The 24,393-nt window shown below is 56.5% G+C and overlaps 2 protein-coding genes, 1 long non-coding RNA gene and 5 other non-coding genes across 10 annotated transcripts in view; 6 read left to right on the plus strand and 2 right to left on the minus strand.

Annotated features, from left to right (window-relative positions):
* DHX37 (DEAH-box helicase 37) overlaps nt 1–7,400 on the plus strand; it is a 28,905-nt gene extending 21,505 nt beyond the window's left edge. The window contains exons 17-27 of the mRNA XM_042962440.1: nt 496–602; nt 697–885; nt 1,869–1,993; nt 2,416–2,532; nt 3,755–3,927; nt 4,604–4,718; nt 4,867–5,004; nt 5,198–5,292; nt 5,381–5,454; nt 6,682–6,779; nt 6,936–7,400. Coding sequence (XP_042818374.1) covers nt 496–602; nt 697–885; nt 1,869–1,993; nt 2,416–2,532; nt 3,755–3,927; nt 4,604–4,718; nt 4,867–5,004; nt 5,198–5,292; nt 5,381–5,454; nt 6,682–6,779; nt 6,936–7,021 — 1,317 coding nt within the window. The 3' untranslated portion in view covers nt 7,022–7,400. The remainder of the gene's footprint in view (nt 1–495; nt 603–696; nt 886–1,868; nt 1,994–2,415; nt 2,533–3,754; nt 3,928–4,603; nt 4,719–4,866; nt 5,005–5,197; nt 5,293–5,380; nt 5,455–6,681; nt 6,780–6,935) is intronic.
* Nucleotides 7,401–8,627: 1,227 nt separating this feature from the next.
* On the minus strand, nt 8,628–8,699 carry TRNAA-UGC. The gene has a single exon. It is a non-coding gene; the product is annotated as a tRNA-Ala (tRNA).
* Nucleotides 8,700–8,952: 253 nt separating this feature from the next.
* TRNAD-GUC lies at nt 8,953–9,024 on the plus strand. The gene has a single exon. It is a non-coding gene; the product is annotated as a tRNA-Asp (tRNA).
* A 748-nt stretch (nt 9,025–9,772) lies between these two features.
* LOC107181036 lies at nt 9,773–11,882 on the minus strand. The gene is made up of 3 exons (XR_001511828.2): nt 11,311–11,882; nt 10,548–10,621; nt 9,773–10,313 (listed from the first exon to the last, which is right to left on the minus strand). It is a non-coding gene; the product is annotated as an uncharacterized LOC107181036 (long non-coding RNA).
* Nucleotides 10,772–10,844, plus strand: TRNAF-GAA. Its single transcript has one exon. It is a non-coding gene; the product is annotated as a tRNA-Phe (tRNA).
* Nucleotides 11,334–11,405, plus strand: TRNAD-GUC. The gene has a single exon. It is a non-coding gene; the product is annotated as a tRNA-Asp (tRNA).
* A 1,951-nt stretch (nt 11,883–13,833) lies between the features above and the next one.
* Nucleotides 13,834–13,905, plus strand: TRNAA-UGC. The gene has a single exon. It is a non-coding gene; the product is annotated as a tRNA-Ala (tRNA).
* Nucleotides 13,906–20,225: 6,320 nt separating this feature from the next.
* Nucleotides 20,226–23,924, plus strand: UBC (ubiquitin C). 3 transcript variants are annotated; one of them, XM_042961535.1, is made up of 2 exons: nt 20,226–20,338; nt 21,341–23,924. In XM_042961535.1, the coding sequence occupies exon 2, from the start codon at nt 21,344–21,346 to the stop codon at nt 23,855–23,857; it is 2,514 nt and encodes an 837-aa protein (XP_042817469.1). In that variant the 5' UTR covers nt 20,226–20,338; nt 21,341–21,343; the 3' UTR covers nt 23,858–23,924. The 3 variants fall into 3 exon arrangements, with proteins under 3 accessions (XP_042817469.1, XP_042817468.1, XP_042817470.1); XM_042961534.1 differs by lacking the exon at nt 20,226–20,338 and adding an exon at nt 20,736–20,837; XM_042961536.1 differs by lacking the exon at nt 20,226–20,338 and adding an exon at nt 20,895–20,913.
* Nucleotides 23,925–24,393: the final 469 nt, after the last annotated feature.

A 24,393-nucleotide genomic window follows, 5' to 3' on the forward strand; every position in this document is an offset into this window, starting at 1 on the left:
GAACGCGGCCGTGTGCGGATTTGTTAGGACACTTGTTTTGAGTTGGTCACGCTTTCTCAGGTGCCCCCATCCCCGATCCCGGTCTGTCTGTCCCCTCCCTCACCCTTTTGTTGCGTGAGGACGTCTGCTCCCGTTCACTTAATGCGTTTGCTCTGGTTGAAGGGGCCCCGTGGAGGCGGAGCCCTTATCTGGTGCTTTCTCCGTCTCTGTTGCCAAGAACAGCCCCTAGGACGCACGAGGTGCTCAGTGGACGCACCCGTGAGGTGCTCGGTCTGTGCTTTTGAGTCCGTGGGTCGTGTGAACGAAGGGGTCCCTCTGGCACACCGCGCTGGAGTGTGCCCGGGGCTACTTCCTGAGCGCCCGGGGCTGTGCGCGGTGTCCGGACTGGTGCGGGAGGCGCCGTCCCCTGCCAGGCCAGGCCCTGCTGCCCCTTGTGGCCACCCTGCCTGCTTCTCCACGTCTCACCGCTGCCCCTGCCGTGTCTCCTGTGCCCAGGTCATCAACTTCCCCTTTCCAACCTCTCCCTCCGCGGAGGCCCTCGTCGCCGCCGAGGAGCTGCTGGTGGCGCTGGGTGCCCTGCAGGCGCCCCAGAAGACAGAAAGGTAGGCGGGGCTGGGGGTGGGGGGAGCAGCGGGCCCCGGGGCCGCTTAGCTGTGCCCCCCCGCCCCCCGCCCACCGCACGCCTCCGTCCTCCAGGGTGAAGCAGCTGCAGAGGTCCCGGCTGAGCTGCCCCATCACCGCGCTGGGCAGGACCATGGCCACGTTCCCCGTGGCGCCCCGCTACGCCAAGATGCTGGCGCTGAGCAGACAACACGGCTGCCTGCCCTACGCCATCACCCTCGTGGCTGCCATGACGGTCCGGGAGCTGTTCGAGGAGCTGGACAGGTGGGCCTGCGGGGGCTGCCCTCCGGGGGCGGGGGGGTGACTGGCGTGTGGGGTGGCCTCCTGCTAACTCGGGGCCTCCCTGAGCCGGCAGCGCTCCGTCCCGGTTCCATCCCGGCAGAGCTCTGCCTTTGCAGAACTTCCGGGGCAGCGCAGACGTCAAGGGTTGGTTGTATGACGGCCAGCCCGCCGGGGTTCAGCTCTCCCTCTGCCACTTCCGGGCTGTGTGGCCTTGGGGAGACGACTTCACCTCTCTGTGAAGAGAGGGGGAAAGTGGGGATGAGGCCTTAATAACAGTTGAGCTGTCGTCAGGGTTAAAGTAGCAGACGCGAGGGGCACCTGGGTGGCTCAGTCTGTTAAGCGTCTGACTTCAGCTCAGGTCATGATGTTGTGGTTTGTGAGTTCGAGCCCCGCGTCGGGCTCTGGGCTGACGGCTCGGAGCCTGGAGCCTGCTTCGGATTCTGTGTCTCCCTCTCTCTCTGCCCCTCCCCTGCTCATGCTTTGTTGTTCTCTGTCTCAAAATAAATAAAAACATTTAAAAAAATAAAAATAAAGTAGCGGACGCGAGCAAAGTGCTCCAAACCGGGCCTGACAGGTGCCTTAACCTGCGTGTCCGCTCTTCAGGCCGGGGAGCCAGGAGGGTAATTCATCCAGGCCACACTCGGTGGTGGTCACAGCAGGGTTCAGGCTCTTGTCGCTTGTGAGCAGCTCGGCAACATGCGACGTCACTCGTTTGTTGGATCCTTTCTTTGTATCGGTCCCTAGACGCGGACTGGTCGGGTTAGGAATCAGGCGTGTGTATCATCTGGTGGGCTGCTGGCAGTGAATTTTGATTCTGGGACCTCAGTTGTGTTCGGCGGCGGCCCCACCAGGCATTTTCTCTGCCCCTGAGCCTCCCAGCCTGCCCTGATTAACTAATGCGTTCCCTGCCCCTGTGGCCCAGAGGGCGGCCGGGCCAGTAACCCAGGTGGTACTTATGTTGGCAGACCGGCCACCAGTGACGAGGAGCTCGCCAGGCTGAAGGGCAAGCGGGCCCGGGTGGCCCAGATGAAAAGGATCTGGGCCGGGCAGGGCGCCTCTCTCCAGCTCGGGGACGTCATGGTGCTGCTGGGTGCGTGCCCGGTGTGGCGTGGAGGGGTGGGGGGCAGGTGGGCCTGGACGGGGTTCCAGGGGGAGGGAGGGGACAGGTGGGCCTGGGGGGGGTGGTTAGGCTGGCCTGGGCGGGTTGGGGGGAGGAGGGGACAGGCGGGCCTGGGCGGGAGGCGGGGGGGCAGGCGGGCCTGGGCGGGGTTCCGGGGGGGAGGGGCTAGGCGGGCCTGGGGTGGGGGGAAGGCGGGCCTGGGCGGGGTTCCGGGGGGCAGGGGCTAGGCGGGCCTGGGGTGGGGGGCAGGCGGGCCTGGGGGTGGGGTGGGGGTTAGGTGGGCCTGGGAGGGGGGGCAGGCGGGCCTGGCGGGGGGGGGGGCTAGGCAGGCCTGGGGTTGGGGGCAGGCGGGCCTGGGCGGGGCAGCAAGCGAGCTCCCTCCTCGTCCTTAGGTGCCGTGGGAGCCTGTGAGTACTCCGGCTGCTCGCCCCAGTTCTGCGAGGCCAACGGGCTTCGGTACAAGGCCATGATGGAGATCCGGCGCCTGCGGGGCCAGCTGACCACCGCAGGTACCATCCGCCCCCCACGCCAGCCTCCCAGTCTCAGGCAGCATGCAGCAGAGAACTTGACTATTTTGAGGTTTCAAGTTGTTTTGGGCGACACCAGCCACGTACAGTCAATCCCCGTTACCCACGGATTCCACGTTTGCAAACCCACCTGCTTCCCGAGACTTTAACCCAAACCAGTACGGGGTGCTTCCCGGGCGTGCGCGCCAGCGGGGGGGTAACGTGCACACTGGTTCCCATCAGGCTGTCTGTCCCTCGATCTCCTCTTTTCCTTAGTGACATTCCTCTTGTCACCCTCTGCCCCCCACTGCTCCCCATACCCCCTTCTCAGCGGCCCCTGTACCCCCCCACAGTTTCACTCTGGGGCTCCCCACTGCTTGCTCCATGGCCAAGTGGAGAGCCCCTTTTTGCGAGTCGGGGAGCAGCCCCCCACTTTCTGCCCCTGGGCTGAGCCGGCAGAGACCAGACCTGTGTGAGGCCGCGTCGGGAGGCGGGGGCTCCAGGCACAGAGGCTTCCGGGCTTCTGTGTTCTGTCCTTGGGGCCTGTTCGTTTCCTATTTTTCCCCTTTTTTCTCTTTTCTTCACCTCCAACGACATCCGTTTTGCCGAAGGTCTTGTAGAGAAACAGGTTTACGGGGCAAATCTCAGAGCAGAAACAGTCCAGTCTGCGCCCACCTTCCTTCCTGGCCCTCATCCCCTGGTTCTCCACCCTGCCGCGTCCCCCTCCGAGGTGCAGGGCCCGAACCCCCCATCCCCTCTCTCCCCCTGCAAGGTACCCCCACAGCTTCAGACCCCCCTCCTCTGGTGCGGAAGCGTGAGGCCTCTCCTCGTGTCAGGCCTGCCTCAGCAGCACCCCCTGCAGGAGCTCGAGAGGAGATGATCTCGCCCTACCATGCACGCTTGGGGGGGTGACCCGTTCACAGAGCCCATCGGGGAAGTCACGTGCAGGCCGAGCAGGGTCTCCCTTGGTGCCTCACTCAGATGCCCACTAAGGCACTGGGGTCTTGTCCTAAGGGGAGGAGGCCGTGGGTTTGGGGCAGGCAGCTGGTTGTGTCCTGCTGAGGACACCCCGGCAACCTCGGTGGAGAAGAGCCCTGGCGAGCAGGTGACTGAGTCGGGAGCTTCACGCCGAGGGGCCTGAGCCCTTCCAGAAGGTCAGGGCGGAGGCAGCCCCGGGCCTCGCCGTCCCCACCACTGCCGTCCTCACACCCGGCTCTCCCTGCAGTCAATACCGTGTGCCCCGAGGCCGGGCTCTTCGTGGACCCCAAGATGCAGCCACCTTCCGAGAGCCAGGTGACCTACCTGCGGCAGATCGTGGTGGCCGGCCTGGGCGACCACCTGGCCCGCAGGGTCCAGAGCGAGGACCTGCCGGACGACAAGTGGAAGAACGCCTACAAGGTCAGCCTCGGGAAGCGTGCGGGCGGGTCGCTGCGCCAGGCTGCCCTCCGCCCTGCCCTCCCCACCCCCACCCGTCCCCCTCTGGGAAAGCCCCCGCCAAGGATCGGGGTGGGGTCACGGCGGGCTCCCACCTCCCTTTGGGCCTTGGCTCTGCCCCAGCTGCATTTTTGTAGCAGCTGAATTGAGAGAGAAGTCACACACGGTACAATTCACCATCTCGAGGTGTGCAGTCTGGAGGTGTTTAGTGTGTTCGCCCAGCGATGCAACCGTCCCCACAGCTGATTCCCGGACACGTGCGGCGTCCCCAAAAGATGCACATGCCCGCTAGCAGTGGCCCCTCGTTTTCTCCTGATCTCCCCACCCCTAACCCGCTCTGTGTCTGTGCCGGACTCTTGGTGCTGGCGGAGGCGACCGGCACGAGGCGCTCTGTGCCTTCTCTCGCTTGGCATCTCATCGTTCAGGTTCATCCGGGTGCTGGCACGGGTCGGTGCAGCATCCGCGGGGCGGATTCGCCACGCGCACGTCTGCGTGGACAGACGCACGGAGAGCCACGCCGGCGGCTGGCGGAACGCTCTCCTGTTCTCTGGGCTGAGCGTGGGATCCGGTTCGCACGGGTCAGTCTCAGCTGCTGTGCGCGCGTCTCCTGGTCTCACGCCCGCTCGCCGTGTCTCCGCAGACGCCTCTCCTCGATGACCCCGTCTTCATCCACCCCAGTTCCGTCCTTTTCAGAGAACTCCCTGAATTTGTGGTCTACCAGGAAATCGTGGAGACGACCAAGATGTACATGAAAGGTAGCCAGGCCGGTGGCCGGCCCCTCGCCTGGCCCACCGCGGCTCTGCTGAGCTGTGTCACCGGGACCCTGTCGGGGGAGAACCCGGGAGGCCCTCCCGTGCGGAGGTGCCCGCTGCGACCCCCGGCCCTTCTCTTCCTGGCCCGCAGGCGTCTCGGCCGTGGAGGTCCAGTGGATCCCAGCCCTGCTGCCTTCCTACTGCCAGTTCGACAAGCCCCTGGAGACACCGCCCCCTGCCTACTGCCCCGAGAAGGGGCGGGTCCAGTGTCACCGGGCCAGCGTGTTCTGTGAGTTGGGGCGACCTGCCACCGCCCTGGTGGACACGTGGCCACACACCACGTGCCCTGGAAGCGTGTGGCGCGGGCAGTGTGGCCTCCAGCCTTCTTCCTCTTTGGTGGGTGGGCCCAAGGGCTCGGGGCCAGGACGAGGGGCCTGTGGGAACCCATCCCAATCTCTCGCTCACGGGCCCCTGCCCTCCAGACCGTGTCGGCTGGCCGCTCCCCGCGGTCCAGGTGGATTTTCCGGAGGGCATTGACTGCTACAAGCACTTCGCCCGGTTTCTGCTGGAAGGGCAGGTAGGCGGCCCGGCGGCTCCCTCGGCCCCTGGTGTCGTGGGCAGAAGGGGAGCCGGACCCCTCACCCTGTCCTGTGCTGTCTCCTCAGGTCTTCCCTCAGCTGGCCTCACACCGGGGCTGTTTGCTGTCCAGTCCTGGCACGATGCTAAAGACGTGGGCCAGGTACGGGCTTGCCCGGGAGCGTCGGGTGGCAAGGGGAGCGGGACTAGCACCCTGGGACAGCCGGGACAGATCACCGCCCACCAACCGAGAGGCTTAAAACGACGGAAGTGTGTTTCTCGTGGCCGTGGAGGCCAGAGGTTGGAAGTCAAGGTGTCCGCAGGGCTGTGCTCCCTTTGAAGGCTCTGGCGGGGTCCTTCCTGTCTCTTCCAGCTCCTGGTGCGTCCAGGCGTCCCTTGGCCTGTGACCACATCGCCCCCGTGTCTGCCTCTGTTTTCACGTGGCTGGCCCTCTCGGCCTCTGTGTCTTCTCTTCTCATAAGGACACCAGTCGTCGGATCTAGGGCCCGCCCCCAGTCAGCACGACCTCCCCTTAAGTAATTGTACCCTCAAAGGTTCTCTTCAAATAAGGTCACGGTCTGCGGTTTGGGGGAGACCCTGGTCAGCCCATCGTGAGGCTCCAGGTATCAGCAGGGAGCATCCTGGGGGCTGCCTGCCCGCTGAGCACAGACCCGCCTCCCTCCCATCAGCCTCCTCCTCCCTTCTGCTCTCTTCCTGCTCGTGGCCCCCACCGCCTTCCTAAGACTGGCGTCCCAGACGGCGCAGGGGGCCAGACACGTACGAAGCAGGCAGGCGTGCACACGCCCCGGCATTCCCGGGGACTCTGGGTAGGGGCAGGGGGCCGGGTGCCCCCTACCCCTCTGCCAGCCAAGTCACACCCCCGGCAGACAGTTGTGAGCACCAGCTGTGTGCCAGGCACGTTCGCGTGCTGGGGCACGGGCACAACCCCGCCCCCTGTGGGGATGTCGCAGTGCGGGGAGGCCAACACCGAGCCCCACCGTGACTAGTGCAGATGGCGTGTGGGGACCGGGCGACAGAGGGACAGAGCAGCACGTTGGGGATGAGCGTCTGCGGGGCTGGGGTTGGTCGGGGGGAGCCTGGCTGAGCAGATGGGGAGGAGGTGATGCTGGGAGCAGGGATGCGGAGGAAGGTTCCAGGCAGGAGGAACAGCCCGCGTGGGAGTGAGGAGAGCCAGGGTGCCGGATGAGGGTGTGAGAGGAGAGGCGGTCGGTGGGGCGCCAGGGTCTAGACCCTCCTCTCCGGCCAACACCGCCAGCACGACGGAGGGAGACCCTTCACCGGCCTCGGTCAGGCTGGCCTGGCGGGAGCGCCTGCCCCTTCGCACAGCTTCCGGCGGAGTGAAGCCACAGCGTGCGTCCCCCACCTGCAGGCTGCAGCCCAGGACAGAGAGCCTCCTGAGAGCCCTCGCTGCCGAGCGCGCCAGCTGCCGAGACGCCTTGCTCGCCGCTTGGAAGAAAAACCCCAAATGTGAGTTCCCCCGGGGCGAGCGACCCGTGGCCAGGGGGTTGGGAGCGGACAGGAGGGGACCCACCGAGGCAAGCCGGGGTCGGTGGGCGGATCTGCCCCAGCAGGCAGCCGGGTCCAGAGCCACCCTGACGCCGACCTCCCTCCTGCTTCCCGCAGACCTGCTGACCGAATACTGCCAGTGGCTCCCGCAGGCCATGCACGCCGACGTCGAGAAGGCCTGGCCCCCTGCCTGCGACCACTGACCTGAGGCCTGGCTGCAAGGCCAAGCACTTGTCTGGAGACCCAGGAGGCTGGCAGTGGCCACCCTGATATGCGGGCTGCTCCCAGGAGGCGGGCCGAGCCCCCAGGAACCCTCTCTCCTCTCGGACACGGGACGTCTGGACACAGCTCGCTGCTGTCCTGGGCAGTCTGACGTGGGCGGCTTCTTAGAACTGTTTATTCCGTAGGGGGTAATGGTGTCTTCTCACACGCTGCTCTGTGGACTACGTTAGTCCCTTGTGGGGCGGCAGCCTGGAGGGCGGAGCGGCGGGGAGCGGGAGGGTGCGTGCGGGCCCTTCCCAGCGGGCTGGGCGCTCCCTTGCCGGGTTTGGTGCTGTAATAAATCTCAGCCGTGAGAACAACTGCGAGCGAGTCGAGTGAGTCTCTGAATGCGGGGGTGGTCGGAAACTAGTCTGGGTGGGGGCTCACCCAGGTGTTCACTATGCCTGTAGGGGGTGTTGATTCCTTCCTTCAGCCGAATATTCGTCCTAAACCAGTTTGTGCTAATGCTGTAGTACAAATGCATAAATTCTAAAACGTAGATATGTAAATAAAATAACAGAGATACACATTTAATATTCCAGAATTACTCTCTCCATAGCTTGGCCGCTAATCCCAGTGTACCCCCAAACCAGGAGGTCCCCCCTACTCTTCCCCACATTCCAGCCAGCTGCAGGTTGGGTGGGCTCTACCCCCAGAGTTTGTCCAGAAACCCCTCGTGCTCCCCAGCTCCACTCCTGCCCGCCCACATACACGCCCCCAGTCCCTGAATCCCTAACAAGCCCCCACCAGCTCCTGCCTGCTCTCCCAGCCTCCACCTGCTGGCTCAGGGCGTATTCTCCACCTGGCAGCCAGAGGGAGCCTTTTTACAGCTAAATCTGAACATGCCATGCCACATCAGGCCTTCTAGAATCTTCGATAAAATTCAAGACCCTTATATAACCCTCATTCACCAAACTCCATGCACAGGGCTTGCTTTCAGTGTCTTCAGACAGAGCTCTCCTCCCCCTCCCAACCTGGAGCCTTAGCACCTGTCATTTCCCCTGCCTAGCCAGGCCTCCTGACGGCTGTTGCATACCAGCTTCCACACCCTCCCCCTCCAGTCTCCATCTTATCAGTATTACTGTCTTCCTAAAACTTAACCTATACCGGATGAATGCTAGTCTCTAGAACTCAAACCTTGCTTCTCTTCTCCAAGGAATACTCAACTAACACTGTACCTGGGCACACAGTAGGAGCTCCATGCATGCGCATCACCGGCATTAGGCGCTCAGGAGCCACTGACTAAACGGCCACTTGCAAAACCCTCCTTAGAAATCACAAGCCGGTGACTAGAATAGGAGTGTAGAAACGCAGATTCCTGGGTCCACCGCCCACCTATTCAATCTGAATCTCCGCGGGGGAGGGGGGTTCCCTGGGTAACCGCGTTTGGGACCGGGCCGGGGACGTTTCCTAGCGCTGCCTTGTCCATGGGGGCTTGTTTCCCAGACCCACTAATGCGGGGCATCTGGGTCACCTTCCCTGCTTTGCCTTCTGGTGGTGCGACGGCTTTCGGACAAAAAAAAAAAAAAAAAAAAAAAGGAAAACAAGTGGAGATGCCGGGGATTGAACCCGGGGCCTCATACATGCAAAGCATGCGCTCTACCACTGAGCTACATCCCCTACCCGTGAGCCCTTTTTTTCGAGGAATAGGGATATCGGAAGCCACATCTTCGTCTCGTGCCCACGTTTTTCTCCTTCACGGATGCTTAGTATCCCATCGTTTCCGAGAGGTCCCTCCGCGCCTCGGGAGGCCCACTGGCCAGGCGCGCCCGGCGCTGCGTCTGTGACAATCCCGGCTGGGGATGGATGCGCGCGGTAGCAGGTCGGCGCTGTATCTATATGGACCGACCCAGAAAGAGGTTGCCATAGCGTGTCCTCGTTAGTATAGTGGTGAGTATCCCCGCCTGTCACGCGGGAGACCGGGGTTCGATTCCCCGACGGGGAGGCTGGCAAACCGTTTTAAAAGCAGCAGAGGCTTTCCTTGGACGAAGACACCCTGCGCACTGGGCCTAGTAACGCGCCCCTTAGGGTCCTCGCAAAGAGGAGCCAAGTCCTTGGAGTCAACTGCGCGGGAGAAGCACGCTACCCCATGTGTGCCCTGTTACCTACATGAAATATACACAGACTGTCAGTGTGTTATTATTTCTACTTCTCATGGGCATCACAGTAACAAGAGCCAATGATTTTATAGCTCTCACCACGTCGGGGGCAATATTTACGGGTGTGCGCTCCTTCCGAGGCTGCCTGGGGCTATCTGGTCACCCAGGCGGGTGGGGAAGCAGCTCTGTAACCTGCCCAAGGTGACGTCAATCACAGTCTGCTGGAGACACCGGTTACCTCTGGGGGGAAGGACTGCAGTAGGGTGGGAGTGACTCTCACCTTCCATTCTGCACCCGTCTGCACCGTTTGAATTTTATTTTTCTCCCTCCCTCCCTCCCTCCCTCCCTCCCTTTCTTCCCTTCTTTCCTTCCTTATTCAATTTTTATCAAAATGATACACTTCAATGATTTCCAAAGAATGGTGTTTAAAGGACTATAGGTGATTGTTGCACCATCTTGTGAATATACTAAATGCCACTAAACGGTTCGCTTTGAAATGGTTACTTTTATGTTACGCGAATCTCACCTGAATTTTTAAAAAATTGATTGTAACAAAAAAAAATTAATTGTAACAACAGATCAAGACTTGTTTGGGGAAGGAAGGAATGGGATGGGCGGATGGGAGTGTAAATAGCTTCAGCCTATTCAGAAAGCGCCTGGAAACCCGTGTATTCCACCATCTAACTTGATAATCCCATGCATGGAATTTTGCCATTAGGGAGACAAACTTTAAATGCAAAATACAAATAACTTTGGTCTTTTTTGCTTAGGAGCATTGCTATTATGCTGAATACCTGGTTAGTGCGTTTGTGACTGGACCAGACGGTCATTAGGTGCTTAGCAAACACTTGTGAGATGACCTCACGTCATGAAGGACCTCCCCACTCCCACCCATTTCCCAAAAGGAGGGAAGTAGAGCCGAACTTGGACGCCAACCTGTTGACCTCTTCACGCCTTGAAGCTGAGCAGGTGCCACCGGAACGGTGGCCATGCGTGGAGGCCGGATCTGAGTCACTCGCTGCCCGAAGGAAAGTCACAATCTGCCTGTTGCGTCCTCCACACGCCTTGACGTGGTCAGCATCTCTGCCACACCTTAGGCTGCTTGGGGAGTTGCACCCGAGACATGACCTTGTTCCTATGTACAAAGAAGGGGGCTTGAGAAAGTGGAGTTCTGAGCCAGGTACGATTCATTCATCCATTCACTTGTTCATTAATTCTACAGATATTTATCAAGCACCTATTAGGTGCCAGGCACTGTTCTAGACCTTGAAGGATACGGAGGTGACCAAGGCACGTGACTTCCCTGCCCTCAGGGGTCTGTCATTAGCGCTGGGGAGACAGAGAATGGACAAGGAAAAACAATACCTACCCTAACAGTAAACGGTAAGGGGCTGGGGTCAGGTTGGGAGGCGTGATCCGGGAGGGCTTCTCGGAGGCGGTGACCTTGAAGGACAAGAAGGAGTAGATGCCGGCGAGCCTGGTCGACGTGGGTTCCAGCTGGTTCTGGACTTTCCGCATCGGATGTCCAGGGCGGAGGACCCAGGGCCGGCACCACGACCAGGAGGATCTGAGCGAAGCGGCGCCTTACCAGCAGCCGAAATAGCTCAGTTGGGAGAGCGTTAGACTGAAGATCTAAAGGTCCCTGGTTCGATCCCGGGTTTCGGCAGTCGCTTTTTTTTTTTTTTCCCCCCCGCCGCGAAAGGCGGTTGGAAAAAACCGGAACAGGGAGGCTAATTCTCCGCGATTAATAAAGAGTTTCGCTTTCTTTAAACCCGGCTCCGAGCGGTATCCACGGGAAATGGGAGCGGAGGGAAACTTCCGCGCAATGTGGAGAATTCTAACACGGCTGTTTCCCCTGCCTCCATTTCTCGCCTCTCGGAAACGTTTATTAATGTCTGTCACGTGTTTGTTGATGTCTGCTCGTTAATTTGGGCTTTCTGCGTATGAATTTCTGTTCCCCGAAACCCGCGCAACTAAATCAAGGACCGAGCAGGGGACAGCTTCCCTAAGATGGAGTTAAGTCAAGTAGGACTTTTGTTCTTAGGTTTTGAACGGAAAGAATAAAAGAAAAGATTGAACCCTTTGATATATAGTGATACACAGGGGAACTTGAAAATGCTTAAAAGGAGTACCTGAAAGCCCTGATCAGAGCTGGTCCTCGTTAGTATAGTGGTGAGTATCCCCGCCTGTCACGCGGGAGACCGGGGTTCGATTCCCCGACGGGGAGGCGCGCAGGTTTTTGCGTAATCCTCTGTTACTGTTTTCATTTCTCTTCCAAATAAATCAGATTCTCCCACTTTCACGGAAACTCTTTTCTACGAACGACTAAACCTGACCGGCGTGCGAGATTCGTTGTAGATTCTATCGACTGCCTGGTCAAAATCATGCCCCGGGTCCCCAGTGTTCCACAGTTACAGGAAAGAAAAAGCCCAAGGTCTCCCACCCAGGCTTCATTTCCCCAATCATGCTCACAGCGCTGCACAAAAGTGCTGGGTTTGCGCCATGCTGTCGCGGGACGAGAGGGTCAACCTCCAAGGCCAGGAAATGCTCCTTCTGCTGCAAATATTCCAATCTCTGTGGCTTGCTCCGGACCAGGCTGGCCCTGGGGAAAATGTTTATGGATTTGAGACAGGAAGTGTGGGGACGCTACCGTGAAACGCTTTCTTGTCTTAACTTGCAGACTCCTTCCTGGGTGGCTATCAGCCTTCCCAGGCTCCTCTTCTTCCATTCGTTTTTTTTGTCACATTCATTCTGCAAATATACACTGAGTACGTATTAGGGGCCAGGCACTGTTCTAGGCACTGGGGCTATAGCAGGAACCACGAGGCCCTGGCCCCTGCCCTACTGAGCTTATGACACCGGTGATAAACAAATAGTATTAAAAAAAAAAAAAAAAAAGTCTCCCAGAGAGTAAATGCTGTGAAAGAAGCGGAAAAAAAAGTGTGTGTGTGTGGGGGGGGGGGGGGGGGTGGAGGGCACGCCAGGGAGTGTGTGGGATTCACAGGCCCCAGTAGTGAGGCAGCCAGGAAGGCCCCTCCGAGGACCTGGACAAGGAGAAGGAGCCACTCACCAGAAGATCTGGGGAGCACCCTTGCAGGCAGAGGGAAGGGCAGGTGCAAAGGCCCTGAGGTGCAAAGGAGAGCAGCGTGCCTGCAGAACAGCAAGGAGGCAAGTGTGCATGTAGGAGGGGGAGAGGAGGAAGGGATAAGGTCACAGGCGAACCTAAGGAGGTTGGATTCCATTCTAGGGTTTTGTGCAGAGAGGCAACATAATCGGGCTTGTTTCGAGCAGAGCAGTCTGGCAAGAGGGCAAGCAGGGGCGCCTGCTAAACCGAACCCAGCTCATTCCCAAACGTCGTGCAAAATAACACCGCGAACAGTGCCATCCGTCCATGCTGGGCCAAGGTCTGTCTGTCTTTGCCAGAGCTCATATAATAATAACTGCATTTGCCATCCTGAGAACCCAGGCTCGGCCGGCCCTTGTACCAGGCGCTGTTCTAATCGCTCAATGGCCACACCCGCCCTGGGGAGGAGGTAGTACTCAGATCTCCATTTTATGAATGAGCTCCAGACAGGTGGGGATATGAATCACAACTGCCCGGCAGGTGTCCTGGGCACCAGCTCAGGTAGCCCTTTACCTGTGAAGGTTTCAGGAGGGTTGGAAGGGAGCTGACTGGAAGGCAGGACAACTGGGGGTGTGTTCTCCCCATCAGAGTAAGTGCCTGTTTCCTGCCAGGAAATCTCAAGCGCTGGTGGAAAGAGGTAAAGAGTCAACTTTCTGCCCTCTCCCTGCCCTCAACCATTCCTCCACCGCAGAGCGACCCCTTGATGGCTGGAAGACATCTCGTATTGCCTCCCTGGGGCAGCTTCATAAGCACTCTGCACTCTGGAAGAGACGGGTGCCGACGGTGAGAAATGGTTCTTTTCGGTGGGCTTTTGCAAAGTGATTCCTCCCTCAGAGCCCTGATTCTGGAGCTGGACCTATTTCTTTTTAATTTGCTTCTTTTTATATTCAGAAGAGTGCTCTGGGAATGTGGGGGTGTGGGGGGGGCGGGGAAGGTCTGCAAACCTCAGTTCCTGAAGGTTGGAATATTTTTGTATTACGTCTTTAATTTTAATGCCAGTAGAGCTAACATACAGTGTTATCTTAGTTTCAGGTGTACAATATAGTGATTCAACAATTCTTTGCGTTACTCAGTGCTCGTTATGATAAGTGTACTCTTAATTCCCATCGCCTGTTTTACCCTGGAATGGTTTTATTTTTTTTTTATTTATTTATTTTATTTATTTATTTATTTTTTTACCCTGGAATGGTTTTAAAGGACAGAGAACCAGACATTGCTGGGTAGAGGTTCAATCAAGGCAATGCCCTTATTTATTGGAAATAAACTCATTTTCCTTCCTTTTTTTTTTTTTCCCCCTGTGATGAGCAACATTCAAAACTAGATCTCTTTCCCTTGGTTCCTGGGTTCCGATATCAGCGAGCACTTCAATCGCAAGGCTACGTAGAACGGGCCTGTTTGGGGAGATTTATTTTTGGTTTGTTTATGCCAACCCCCAACACACATTTAATGAGACAAAACTGTAAATTAGAAAAATAGCAACCTCAAGAATAGCATACAGCAGAGAATTTCGGGAAGCCAGGTGAAGAGGGAGGGGGATGTAGCTCAGTGGTAGAGCGCGTGCTTTGCATGTACGAGGCCCCGGGTTCGATCCCCGGCATCTCCACGAGGCCCCGGGTTCGATCCCCGGCATCTCCACGAGGCCCCGGGTTCGATCCCTGGCATCTCCACTGTTTTTCTTCCCAGTCTCCCCCTTCTTCATCATTAAAGTGCCATGTATGTGATTACGACTCCTCTGGTCACTACTTGCAGGTGGGATTTTCACAAGAGGCAGGACCCCCCCCCCCCCGAAACCTGTAACACTCCCGATGCGCTTTTGTTGCAAGAGGCTGAGGGCAGCTGCTGGCAGAAAAACGTAAAGGCAAAAACATCACCCGATGACTGAAACAGCCCAAGAAGGAGCAACGGGGGAGGCCACGGTCCTTTTCGTGGCACCGTGACTGCAGCAGAAGTCCCCAAGGACTGGCGACTGATGCCCCGCCATCAGAGGGCAAGTGTGGAAGCCATTCAAAGGTCTGACTGCTGGCCCTTGCCCTTTATTTGTGCTGTCAGTAACCAACCAGTTTGGGAGTGACCCGAAGGGAAACGAGCATTCCTGGCAGGCAGGATTTTGCCTCCTGCTTCATCAGCAACAGGTCACGAACAAACGAACAAACGAATGAATGAATGAATGAATGAATGACACTGATGCACATACGGTTCATGTTTATATTTATACACGATCTGTATTTTATCATTAAAGATCAAAGATGCATTTTATAGAAAGAAGGGATTGTATTTATTGCCTTCTGTGCTTTCAATTCTTTCTCTGCAGTAATAATGAATTCCTCACCCGGCAAATCCTGTCTCTCGCGTGACTTGACCTCATCTATTAAATCATAAAAGCATCTCATCTCAGATCTGGAGGGACGTGACTCTTTGCAAAGCCTTCACTTTTGAGATGACATTGAAATCTGTGAAGTGACTCACCGGTTGGGCGGTGGAGTTTTGGTGACAGCTCCTGTGTCTAAATGAGCCGCTGTGAAGGTGATTTCTCCTCAAATGTCAACCAGGCGTTAAGGGAACAGAATGTCGAGGTGATTTCTAAAGGCATCAGGCCTAACACGAAGCTAATTATATGCTTCTGGTGTACTTTCTATCTTATCATTAACCATTTCCGATAGCACACTGACAAGGCGAAACATACCATCAGGCTTGCTGGGGAATGTAGCTTCCTAGAAAAGCGGTTGTGCATTTTACCGTGCACTTAAAACGACAAAGCCCATCGTAGGACATGGCTGGAGCAGTCAAGTTCAGAGAGGCAGAAAGCGGAATGGTGGGTACCAGGCGCCGGCGGAAGGCGGATATGGGAGTTCTGTAAATGGGGGCAGAGGACCCGTTTTGCGAGATGGAAGAATTCTGGTGGGGACGGCTGCATGGCAGTGTGAACGTTGACGAGCACCAGAACATGCCATCTGAGATTATTTTGAGCTGAAGGCACTTGAAGATCAGCATAGGCCGGGAGAGGCTGTCTCTGAACCCCCCCTTATGTGCCTAAATCAGACCTTCCCAAGGGGCCCACTGGTCCAAGATCCCCCCTCCGGAGGTTCACCAACCGGGGCAGACTGGCACACGGTCACACACTGTCCTACCTCCCATCTACTCTATGGTCCTTCCTAAAAACCATTGAATGGCCCCCCGAGGGGCCTATACCCCCCTCCTCTTTCCCTCTTCAGATGGTGTTTAGGCCTAAATTCTAAAACCACCTCTGACTTCGTAATTCATGTTGTCCTGGGGGATCTCCCGTGCATATGTGTGACCTACATGTTAATAAACTGCTGGGGACTTTTCTCTCTGGTTAATGTCTTTCATCACAGAGGTCTCAGCTAAGACCTCAGGAGGGTAAAGGGAAAATTATATTCCCCCCCCCCCCCCCCCCGCCCCGTGTACCTCACGATGTAGAAAATGTTGGCCTTTGGAGCCAACGGCCAAGAAAGAATTCTTGAGACGTCTTTGGTGCAAAAAGGTGGTTTTATTAAAGCACAGGGACAGGACGTGTTAGGGTCTTAAAGGGGGGCCGATGATATACTTTCAAGTCGGGAGGGGGTTAGGGACAGCACAAGCCTCCAAGGTATTTTGGAAACAAGATTTCCCACGGTTAGGAAAAGGTCATGTACTACCTTACTACCGTCTAGTAAAACCTCAGTCATGAGCCCCTTCAGATGTACATCTGTGGGCTGTGAGTTTGGAGTCATTGCTAACATAGATCTTTGGGGGTGGGATAGACACAAAGGAAGTTTCCGAAGGAATTTGTAAACAGTTTTATGTTATTAAGTTTTAAAATTTATTTATGAGAGGGAGAGAGACAGTGTGAGTAAAGGAGGGGCAGAGAGAGAAGGAGAGAGAGAGAGAATCCCAAGCAAGCTCTGTGCTGCCAGTGAAGAGCCCAACGCAGGGCTCGAAACTCCTGGAACGGTGAGATCACGACCTGAGCCAAAACCGAGAGTCAGACACTTAACCCACGGAGCCACCCAGGCGCCCCCAAAGGCATTTTTATATGTTAAACTAGATTTTCAGGATTAAGATTGCCTTTTGCCCTTAGCAAAGAAGGGAGCTGAGCTCCTAGAGGAAGGTCCCGCTGTTTCAAGGGCTTTTCAATAGGCTGGTAAGTTGTCAGGAAATTTAATTTTTTCCTTTGCCTTTGTTTCCCGCATCCGTGAACGCTACTGAAGGGTACACTTTAAAATGGTTTAAGATACGGGGCGCCTGGGTGGCTAGGTCGGTTAGGCATCCAACTTCGGCTCAGGTCATGATCTCACGGCCCGTGAGTTCAAGCCCCGCGTCGGGCTCTGTGCTGACTGCTCAGAGCCTGGAGCCTGTTTCAGATTCTGTGTCCCCCTCTCTCTCTGCCCCTCCCCTGTTCATGCTACATCTCTCTCTGTCTCAAAAATAAATAAACGTTAAAAAATAAAATAAAATGGTTTAAGCTGGTACATTTCGTTACGTGTGTATGTCGCCACAACTGCCACGAATTAAAAACAAACCAAATCTTCAACAGGCTAACTAACTTCTTAACCTTCCTAAAGCAGGCATATTTGAGGACTGGAACTTTTTAAAGTCTGATTGTCCCAGAGGTAGGGCATGAAACTGGTTATTTTTAAACCGGGGCGGTCTGAGTTCTGCCACACGAGGCCACACGAGGCAAATGCACGCAAGTAAACAGGAAAATGAAGAGTCCCTTGGGCTTCTCCCCCCGCCCCCCCCAACTGCAGACGCCTTTGATTATTACCTTTTATGGTTACCTATGACATGACAATGACAAAGCAAGGGAAACGGTTCCCAGCCAGCCCTTGATCTCATCCTCTCTCTTGGGGGAAATGTTTGCTGATCGCTGTGCTCTTGGATTTTCTCATGATGCTGAATCAAGTCCCAAACACGGTTATGACCTTCAGGGGAACCAAATCCTTTGGGGAAAGGAGGAAAGGCAGGCAGACAGACGGGCACCAGTCCCACCAGCACCGCCCACCCCGCCCCCAGCAGCCCCACACCCCAGGCCCTTTGTGAGCTGAGCCCGTCACGTGCTCGCGTCCGCGCGCCAATCCCGCCGTGTTGCTGGGCCTCTGTCACTCTTCCATTGGTTCCACCTCCGAAGCCATCTCTTCTGGGGCGTTTGCAAAGGACGGATCTGTGGGCGGAAGGAACTGAAAATGGATCCGGTGACTCACCCTGCATCTCGCACCTTCCAGCACATTACATTCTAGGTCAGGGGATTTGGGGTTTCAGGAACGTGACTTGATACCCGAAGCCTGAGTCCAAGTGGGACATTTAGGTTTGGGGAGGCTGTCTCAGCAAATAGAACAGCCAGTTGTAAAGAGGACAACAGTCCTCCGTAGGGCAGGGTTTCTCAACCTCCTTGGTGTCGCTGACCTTCGGGGCTGGGTAATCGCGTGGGGGGGGGGGGAGTGGGGGGGATGTGCCGCAGCGTCCCCGACCTCGATGACCACACGCCAGTAGCAGGAACTCTTCCTCCCCGCTCACACCACAGTTGTGACAGCCAAAAATTGCCTCCAGACGTTGCCACGTGTCCTCGGAGGGGTCAGATCACTGGTGCTTGAGAATCCCCGCTCTGGGGAAACACCAGCCATCCCCTCTCCTTTTCTCTCCCTCTCCCTGTCACCTCCGTGCCCTTGGACGTTTACTTCTATACCCTCTGCTGGACTGAAGGAATGCAGCAGGGGTGTTGCAGAGAATTGTTTTTCTGCTCGAGACATCAGTGTTGTCAGCTCCCAAGAATGTTGTTTTCTCTTTGGAGATAACCCTGGAGCCCATTCCCCCCCTCCCAGCTTCTCCTCTTCCTCCTGTCCTCCTCTTCGTCCTCCTCTCCCTTCCCTGCCCCTGAAACCAGGCCTGTTTTTCTCTGTACCTTTTGGACTCTGGAAAAAGCTATGTCACAAAGCTCGTGACTCAGCCCTTAAACAACACGAATCACGAGGCTTCCAGCAAAAGCCACGGCCAACGGTGAACCGGGTGTGGTTTGAAGCTAAGCCTGATCCCCTCGGAAAGAACCTCAGCTTTTTGGTTCCCCGAAAATTGGGGAGAAACAACCCTACAAAGGGCCTCCGTGTTTTGTTCCTGTGAAACCTCTTTGCACGAATAACCTTCACAAACATCCGGATTAGGAAGTTACTGGCGTCTCCTAACCGGAGACATGACATTTTGCTCTTAATACTCATTTTAACTTCCCAGTCATAAATTCATTCTCTCTGAAAAATGTTGAAAATTACAAAGTCAATTCTGAACTCTCATCAGACCTTTTTCATAAACACCTACCTACACGGGTTATCAAAGAAAATACAGAGCAGTTTCGTTTTCTCATTCTAAGTGGCTTAAAACAATACAATGATCATAATTTAAAACAAGAGTGAGTCTTTTCTTAATGGCAGAACGTTTTTTAGGAATCTTTTCCTTTTTTTTTTTTTTTTTTTTTTTTTTTTTTAAGGCTTTGAGGTTAGACATTAAAACACCCTCTCCCCCTCCACATGGTGGAAATACTTCTGGAAGAGTCCAGAAGGGACAGTGACTGGGGAACTGAGTGTTTCTGAGGGAGACTTTTCACCGTAAACTTCTGAAAATCTCTTTTTTCAACATGTTCGCGCATTTTACAAACGCTTTAAAAAATATGTTGGGGGCACCTGGGTGGGCTCAGTCTGTTAAGCGTTGAGGACTCTTGACTTTGGCGCAGGTCATGGTCCCAGAGTCCTGGGATTGAGCCCCGTGTCTGGCTCTGTGCTGAGCCGGCAGCCTCTCTGCCCTTCTCCCCCTCAAGTGAGCGAGCACTCTCAAAATAAAATAAAATAAAATAAAATAAAATAAAATAAAATAAAATAAAATAATATGCTAAGAAAGGACTCACAGAAATCACAAAATGGAGGATAGTAAAAATAAAAATATCTGGCTGGTAATCTTGTTCTCTTTTATCCAAATGGAATTTAGCGTACAATGAAATTTCATGTTTGGGATATCAAATTGCCCCCCCCCCCCCATACAGAAACTCGGTCGGTGTTTTTGAAACTTCAGGCTTCAGTAGGTTCCACTTCCTGCTCCACTGAGTATCATCAACAAGCATGAAAACCTGAGGCCTTCCTGTCGGTATCTAAGTACAATCTTCTCAAATCCAAGGCCGTGCCCATTCAACAGGACGGCTCAAGAACAATCTAGAAAGTTCTTTTGGTGTCCGGAGGCACCTCACGTAGGTTCACAAAGCGTGAGGGGCCAGCGGCGCTTCCCCGACGACCCCAGGCGGGGAGGGGGGGGGGAGGGGAAGCAAGGGCGGCCCCGCCTCCGCCCGCGTAGGTGCCCCCCGCGCCCGATCTGTCGAGTCATCCGTCCTGTCAACGCGCCCGCGCGGGGGATGGGCGGCTGCCCCGGCGGGGGTGGGGTGGGTGGGGGAGGGGCACGGGGGTTCTGGTGACACGCGAACACGCCGCGATCCTCAACGTGGCCCCTCACGAAAACCCCTCTGTCCGCGGAGGGGGAGGGGCGCGTGAGGCCTGAGCCCCCTGCGTCAGGGCGGGTCTCGGCAGCGGCGGGGGCCGTTGGGGCTGAGGGGACGGGGACGGGGGCGTCGGGGCCGAGCCCGCTCCGGGCGCCCGGGAGAATCCGCGCCGGGTTTTCACACCTCCCGCGGCCCCGCCCCGCCCCGTAGGTCGAGCGCCGGCCACGTCCGCGGACGCCGCACTCAACAGTCGCGCTGATCCCTCCGCGAGGGCGCCGAGCACAGCGGCCCCCTCCTTCTCAGATCCTCCCCTGCCGCCCGGTCTCCACGGGAAACCACTACAGGAGGGGGCCCTTCGATGCTCTGGGGTACTGCTTTTTCTGTCCGGGGCGGGGTAGGAAGAGCGGAGAAAAGTAGTCCGTTCTCGGCGTTTCTGCGGAGGGATCCAGCGGAGCTGTGCCACCGAGTGCTATATAAGGAGGTGCCGGGTGTGGCGTAGGCAGTTCCGTGGAGGCCGGGCGTTCCGTTGCTGCTCTTCGGTGTGAGTCGCCGCCACAGCCCCTTGGTGAGGAGCGGGCCGCTACGCCGGCCCGGGGGGCTTGTAGTCGTGCGGCGCGCCGGCGGCGGAGCGGCAGCCGCGTCTTAGTCGACGCGGCCGGCGAGCAGGGCGGTTCTGAGGGGCAGGGACGAAGCAAAATGGCGGCCGTGCCCGCTGCCTGGGTGGGATAAGCGGGGCTGTGAGGTTGGAGGGAGAAGACGCGGGGAGGGGGTTGGGAGCGGAAGAGAGCGCGACGGGCCCGTGAGGCTTTAACGGCTCTTTGCTGGGGCTCCGTGCGCGGCGGGGGGCGGTTGGGGGGGGGGGCGTCTAATGTCTGGCGGCCGCGCTGGCACGAGACTGGGTTTCTGGTCGCAGTGAGGGGAAGCTACGGGGACGGGGCCACCCTGCGCGGCCCCGCGCCCGCTCCGTCGGTCACGTGATGTCACCCCCGCGTGGGCTCACAATCCAGGGTGGGGCCGCCCACTGCCGTTTGTGTGGCTCGCTTTTGTCACTCACGGGACACAAGGTTTGGGCCTGGGGGAGACCCTGCAGAATCGTCAGGGGACAGACATCGGTCGGGGGGAAGGGGGAGAGGAAGAGAAGTGAGACAGCACCTTCACTTGGCTGGGATCCTCTCTCTCAGGGCCTGAAACGGGGCTGTTGAGCTTTTTTCGTTCCGTTTCGTTTGTTTTTGTGGTTATTTGTCTATCTGGAGCCAGAGCATGTGGGGAGGGACCGAGAGAGGGAGAGCGAGAGCATCCCAAGCTGGCTCAGTGCTGGGGCTCAATCTCATGAAACCCTGAGTTCATGACTTGAGCTGAAACCAAGAGGCGGTGCTTAAGGGTTTGAGTCACCCACATCCCCCTGGTTGGGTTTCTTTTCTCCGGCAAGGTTTATTTTAGTCACTGGGCCCTCATAAGATGACCTATAACTTTTAACGCTAGAGATGTGTTCACATGTGAGTTGTTTATTACAATCTTGGGTTTTTTGTATTCGTTTTGTTTTGTTTTGTTTTGTTTTTGGTGACAGACCATGCAGATCTTCGTGAAGACCTTGACGGGCAAGACCATCACCCTGGAGGTGGAGCCCAGTGACACCATTGAGAATGTCAAAGGGAAGATCCAGGAAAAAGAGGGCATCCCCCCTGACCAGCAGAGGTTGATCTTTGCCGGCAAACAGCTGGAAGATGGGCGCACCCTGTCTGACTACAACATCCAGAAGGAGTCCACTCTGCACCTGGTCCTCCGCCTCAGGGGGGGCATGCAGATCTTCGTGAAGACCCTGACGGGCAAGACCATCACCCTGGAGGTGGAGCCCAGTGACACCATCGAGAATGTCAAGGCGAAGATCCAGGACAAGGAGGGCATCCCCCCTGACCAGCAGAGGTTGATCTTTGCCGGGAAACAGCTGGAAGATGGGCGCACCCTGTCTGACTACAACATCCAGAAGGAGTCCACTCTGCACCTGGTCCTCCGCCTCAGAGGAGGCATGCAGATCTTCGTGAAGACCCTGACGGGCAAGACCATCACCCTGGAGGTGGAGCCCAGTGACACCATCGAGAATGTCAAGGCGAAGATCCAGGACAAGGAGGGCATCCCCCCTGACCAGCAGAGGTTGATCTTTGCCGGCAAACAGCTGGAAGATGGGCGCACCCTGTCTGACTACAACATCCAGAAGGAGTCCACTCTGCACCTGGTCCTCCGCCTCAGGGGGGGCATGCAGATCTTCGTGAAGACCCTGACGGGCAAGACCATCACCCTGGAGGTGGAGCCCAGTGACACCATCGAGAACGTCAAGGCGAAGATCCAGGACAAGGAGGGCATCCCCCCTGACCAGCAGAGGTTGATCTTTGCCGGCAAACAGCTGGAAGATGGGCGCACCCTGTCTGACTACAACATCCAGAAGGAGTCCACTCTGCACCTGGTCCTCCGCCTCAGGGGGGGCATGCAGATCTTCGTGAAGACCCTGACGGGCAAGACCATCACCCTGGAGGTGGAGCCCAGTGACACCATCGAGAACGTCAAGGCGAAGATCCAGGACAAGGAGGGCATCCCCCCTGACCAGCAGAGGTTGATCTTTGCCGGCAAACAGCTGGAAGATGGGCGCACCCTGTCTGACTACAACATCCAGAAGGAGTCCACTCTGCACCTGGTCCTCCGCCTCAGGGGGGGCATGCAGATCTTCGTGAAGACCCTGACGGGCAAGACCATCACCCTGGAGGTGGAGCCCAGTGACACCATCGAGAACGTCAAGGCGAAGATCCAGGACAAGGAGGGCATCCCCCCTGACCAGCAGAGGTTGATCTTTGCCGGGAAACAGCTGGAAGATGGGCGCACCCTGTCTGACTACAACATCCAGAAGGAGTCCACTCTGCACCTGGTCCTCCGCCTCAGGGGGGGCATGCAGATCTTCGTGAAGACCCTGACGGGCAAGACCATCACCCTGGAGGTGGAGCCCAGTGACACCATCGAGAATGTCAAGGCGAAGATCCAGGACAAGGAGGGCATCCCCCCTGACCAGCAGAGGTTGATCTTTGCCGGGAAACAGCTGGAAGATGGGCGCACCCTGTCTGACTACAACATCCAGAAGGAGTCCACTCTGCACCTGGTCCTCCGCCTCAGAGGAGGCATGCAGATCTTCGTGAAGACCCTGACGGGCAAGACCATCACCCTGGAGGTGGAGCCCAGTGACACCATCGAGAATGTCAAGGCGAAGATCCAGGACAAGGAGGGCATCCCCCCTGACCAGCAGAGGTTGATCTTTGCCGGCAAACAGCTGGAAGATGGGCGCACCCTGTCTGACTACAACATCCAGAAGGAGTCCACTCTGCACCTGGTCCTCCGCCTCAGGGGGGGCATGCAGATCTTCGTGAAGACCCTGACGGGCAAGACCATCACCCTGGAGGTGGAGCCCAGTGACACCATCGAGAACGTCAAGGCGAAGATCCAGGACAAGGAGGGCATCCCCCCTGACCAGCAGAGGTTGATCTTTGCCGGCAAACAGCTGGAAGATGGGCGCACCCTGTCTGACTACAACATCCAGAAGGAGTCCACTCTGCACCTGGTCCTCCGCCTCAGGGGGGGCATGCAGATCTTCGTGAAGACCCTGACGGGCAAGACCATCACCCTGGAGGTGGAGCCCAGTGACACCATCGAGAACGTCAAGGCGAAGATCCAGGACAAGGAGGGCATCCCCCCTGACCAGCAGAGGTTGATCTTTGCCGGGAAACAGCTGGAAGATGGGCGCACCCTGTCTGACTACAACATCCAGAAGGAGTCCACTCTGCACCTGGTCCTCCGCCTCAGAGGAGGCATGCAGATCTTCGTGAAGACCTTGACGGGCAAGACCATCACCCTGGAGGTGGAGCCCAGTGACACCATCGAGAATGTCAAGGCGAAGATCCAGGACAAGGAGGGCATCCCCCCTGACCAGCAGAGGTTGATCTTTGCCGGGAAACAGCTGGAAGATGGGCGCACCCTGTCTGACTACAACATCCAGAAGGAGTCCACTCTCCACCTGGTCCTGCGCTTGAGGGGGGGTGTCTAAGTTCCTGCTGTAAGCTTTGACAAAATGCATTGCACTTTTCTTTCAATAAAGTTGTTGCATTCCCAAATGGTGTGAGTTTTTGGCCAGTGAGGGGTTCTTTTTATTTTGAATGGGGTTTGAGGGATCAAGAAATTTAATCTATCAAATGATTCTGGTAACCAGGAGGTAAGAAAGGTCAGTAAAAATGGAAGGTTGCACTTAGAATTCTCCATGTGGAACGTCTATAGCTATATTTATAAACTACTTGTTTTAAAAATACAGAATTTGGGCTTGGTTTGTGAGATATCTGAGAATGGGAAAGTTCTGGGCTACCAGCAATCAGGTGATATTAAAAAGAAGGTGGTCATGGCAGAGCCTGTAGGTGGAATCTATAGAAGAGCCAGCTTTAATACATAGCTCTGTTTCACATTGAGTTACACACAAAGTCGTTTGACTAGATATTTTTAAAGAATGGCAAGTAATGTGTAATAAAAAGTATGGCATCATGCTCAAAAGTTGAGGAATTCGTGGTTCTTTAGATCATGAAAATTACTGAT

The sequence above is a fragment of the Panthera tigris genome, chromosome D3, assembly GCF_018350195.1.
Source record: "Panthera tigris isolate Pti1 chromosome D3, P.tigris_Pti1_mat1.1, whole genome shotgun sequence".
In the NCBI taxonomy this organism is placed as follows: domain Eukaryota; kingdom Metazoa; phylum Chordata; class Mammalia; order Carnivora; family Felidae; genus Panthera; species Panthera tigris.